The sequence below is a fragment of the Montipora foliosa genome, chromosome 2 (assembly GCF_036669935.1).
Source record: "Montipora foliosa isolate CH-2021 chromosome 2, ASM3666993v2, whole genome shotgun sequence".
Classification (NCBI taxonomy): domain Eukaryota; kingdom Metazoa; phylum Cnidaria; class Anthozoa; order Scleractinia; family Acroporidae; genus Montipora; species Montipora foliosa.
This window is the reverse complement of record NC_090870.1, coordinates 9,156,262-9,160,200: the sequence shown is the minus strand read 5'-3', so window position 1 is coordinate 9,160,200 and position 3,939 is coordinate 9,156,262. Positions and strand designations below refer to the sequence as shown.

The 3,939-nt window shown below is 40.3% G+C and overlaps 1 protein-coding gene across 1 annotated transcript in view; it reads right to left on the bottom strand.

Moving 5' to 3' along the window:
• Positions 1-809: 809 nt before the first annotated feature.
• The window catches only part of LOC137992336 (uncharacterized), a 55,248-nt gene continuing 52,118 nt past the window's right edge, over positions 810-3,939 (bottom strand). The window contains 3 exon segments of the mRNA XM_068837619.1: positions 810-1,590; positions 2,560-2,794; positions 3,243-3,379. Of these exon segments, the coding sequence (XP_068693720.1) occupies positions 1,446-1,590; positions 2,560-2,794; positions 3,243-3,379 (517 nt within the window). The 3' untranslated portion in view covers positions 810-1,445.

Here is a 3,939-nt window from a genome sequence, read left to right as displayed (position 1 = left end):
ATGAAAACAGCGAGATGAAATTAGTGTGAAGGTCAGTTTTGAGGCCACTGACGCCTAAAGACGGTGCCTACTTTTGTTATTGCGCATACGCTCGTTCTGCGCACCTCCAGATACCCGGGTTTCCTATCGATAGTGCTTACCAGTGGACGGATATTTTTTCGCAGTTTAAATCTATGTGGAGAAAGCAGAACTTAGTAAGTGCTCTTGGTATCCAAAAAGAGCCTGCGTCTGTCTGACCACCAGGTATCACACAACACTGCATCTTCATCAACTGTTTTCAATTTCGCTCGGATTTTCTCTACCTACTTCCAAACTTTTGGAGTTTAAGGAATTTAATAAAACAATTATTTCATTCGCGCTTGTTGGGTTTTTACCATCTCATATCCAACGCGCGCTCATTGAATAATTGTTAATTACATCAGCAAGGGGTCAGGCTTTCAAGCGGATGAGGACTGCAAACTCACAACCCTTTTTGAAGAATCCACACAGTATTCGCAAAGACTGGTGCACAAGGTTCCGGCCTGCGTTGTTAGATATAACGGGTCATTGCCAATAACTTAATGAAGCCAACCTCGTTCCCAGGGCTTTTCACCGCCGAGTCCCGCCCCAAAGATAGGTAGGGGACCTCCCTGGGAGCGAGGTTGTAGTGAAACATACAACTGACTAAAACTAATTTAACCCAACTTAAAATTTTACGCTGTCGTGTTTACGGCGGTTCAGAGAGGGCGAAAAGCCGGAACAAGGACGTGTGCTATTCACTAAGACGACTGGCGTACTATACGGCAGAAAGACCAAAATCAACAGTGTTTAAATGCAACAACTTTTATTAGCAAACCTACCAGCTTATTGATGCTTTCCAATATAACAAGTCTGAACCCGAAGTACTAATATAAAACCGGTCTAGTAATTTAAAATAAACTGTCGAGTGCGTTGCTTCAATAGGAAACTCGCTGAGGTCTCAGTGAAAGATCAATTTCATGCAATCTCATTCTGATATTAAAAGGAGTCAAAATGAACGTCGTTTTGATCAAAAGGGTGCACTTGATTCCTCTACAGAGGGTAAATTGATCCAAAATAGATCATTCTCAAAGTGCTTTAAAATGGAGAGAAAAGCGAGTTCGAATTATTCGACATAATTTCAGAACTGTAATCAAGGTATACGTCTTTATCAAAGCTCTACCAAATGAGTAAGATCGAAACCAAACCCGAAAAAAAAAAAGGTTTCCTACTTCCCCGCCTAGCGTTCGCGAGCGGGATCGCGGAAACACGCTCGTGGGTGTATAGAAATTTATTTTCCAACTATCAACTTTTTGTTGTCAAAAAGGCATATTTTTAGTTTCAAATGATTACCTATTTTACGCTTATGAGCTCATGAAGTAATTAGGCTGGCTCTATGCTTGCTACAATGCGGTTTAAATGTAATGTGAATGTGACTCGGCTGTCACTCATTTTTCCTTTTCCAGTTCAGATTCGGCATCATCCGAAGTGTGGGCACCTTCGTTGACGTAAGAGGCAGGCTTAAAGGTGATAAACCCCAGCTTTCCCTCATTGTCTGTCAAATCAGGTGTATCGTGGATATCTTCGCGTTGTCTATGAAAGGAGAAAGACAAACGTTTCAGAAGTGATCATGAGTGGCACTAAAACGGAAATGTGGTAAAAGAAAAAAAAAATACAGGCTGGCAAATTTAAAAGTGCAGCTCAGGATTTCAATAGGAGTTGTATATCCCAATTTACACACCCATGGGAGACGACTGCTTTCATCCATTTTTTATCAACTTTCTGCAAGATTCCATAAACCAAGAGTAAGAATTAGCCAAATTGAATGGCCTAGTCCCCAACAGCGTCAGAAAAGTGTCTATTTTAAATTAAGTTTACGGGAAAATAAACAATATACCAAATCGGTTAACTCAATGTTGTACCCAATTCAAACCCTTTGTGATTAAGATGTTTTGTTCCAGGTATTTCCATATCATTCAAATGTGAATGCTATATTGTAATACAAATACATGTACAATACACAAAGAATCTTATACTCGAGAGATACAACATTTGGTCTATTCTTTATTTTTCCACAAAACTTGGTTTAAAAATAGACACTATTTTGACGCTGACGAGACAAACCTGATACCAGATTCTAACTACTCTTGGGTAATGGACTCTTGCTTTCTGTTACAATCCAAATTAAGTTGATACAGGTTTCGAATGTGGAAATTCTACGAATGTTCGTGACTCATTTCATGATGGTTTTTCACTTCCCAGGCCAAGGAGACTAGACATCAAATCAAATTAGAGTAGAATAAATGAATCGTTGAATGTTTGGCAAAAAGAAGAACCAGTAGAGAATAAACCAACTCATCGAACATGACTCTGAATCCGCCGGGAATCGGACCCAGGACCATTGGTGAAAGAGGTGGTGCTCTCACAACTGCGCCAGTTGTTGCCTTGTTCAGTTTGATACAGTCAGTACTTATTTCTTAATTAAAACAATATTGTTTACTTTTCTATTGCAATTACTTAAGATTGTTATTATTTTCATGTCAAAACTGTAAATATAGTTACCGGAATTCTTTCGTTTTTGAGCTCCGACGCTTTTTCATGTCTCCAACACTAAGGTCATCAAAGTCGTCCTCTCCGCAGCTCACGGGTATAGGGTTGGAAAAACCCTCGACTGGTTTAAAGGTACTATAGTTCATAAAAGACGTTTCCCTCTCCAGTTCATCGTCACTGCCCGCTGGAGTTACATCAACCTTGGGACCCAGGCGATATGATTCTTTTGATTTCCTGCGCAACCGACCTGGAAAATAAGTGCATGCACGGCACGTATAAGAGACATACAACGAGAGAGGACTGCCGAGGTTTTAAGCCACGTTCATCAAGACATGCAACGGGAGGCAGCAGTCGAGCGATTTACTGTGTATAAAATGACACCATTTAGGGTAATGATCCAGGCCAGACGAAGTTCTTTAGCTCGTTTTATTATCGTTAGTCATGATTTCACGTATCAGTGTCTCACGTTTAATGATGCCTGAAATATTTGTGGGTGGCTGCCGGTCAAAGAGTATTTTAAAAAGCTTGTCGCGACCTCCTGCTGAACTAAATACACGCAGCCTGCTTGCAATTCGCCAGAAAGAGCAATCATGACTGCTAAACTTCTTACTAAGTTGGTCATAAAAAGACATCGACTTCCACGATCGTAACGTTGTCATGCATGCTGCATTTTTATACGAAACGACTGCACTCACCTGAAATTTTTCTTTCGGGGGCCAACCATTTTGCTGAACAATTCCCATGATCACTATCTTCACCCAATTGAGAATCGTCGCTTTTGAAGCGGGTCATCAAATGGACATCACCAGAATCAGGCAGGGAAAGGAGGATTCTGAAATCAAAGAATTAAGAAAAGGACTTAGGTTAGAAACCAACCGCAGCGCTAAGAAGAGGAATTGAAGGAGCACTGTTATGCTAAATCTGCGATTTTTAAGTCAAAACAAGATAAAAATCTAAATTAGTACCGTAGCTCACAAGCATAGCATTCCTGGAAACCCACTGAGAAGACATGAAATATATTAATGGCACAAAGAGCTATTCGTATTTTTGGAGACTTTCTCAAGACGCCGTCTCCAAATTTGAAAAAATTGGCCATGTATTTCAAGTTCAATCCATTCCCATCCTCTCCATCCTTAGCTGCATACAACAATTCTTTTTGTTAAAAGTAGCTTCAGTGCACTTTAGTGGCTATTTTCAACAAAACTACAACATTATGTTTTGGTCTTCATGGCTGCCACGACGTCCTTTAGTGTTTTGAAGTTTGACTAAAATAGCGTGGCAATGCCCTTTTAAGGACGGTGCTTACTATTGTTATTGCGCATACGTTCTGCGCATCTCGAGATACTCGGATTTCCTATGGGTAGTGCTTATTAATACAGGGATGTTTTTGCG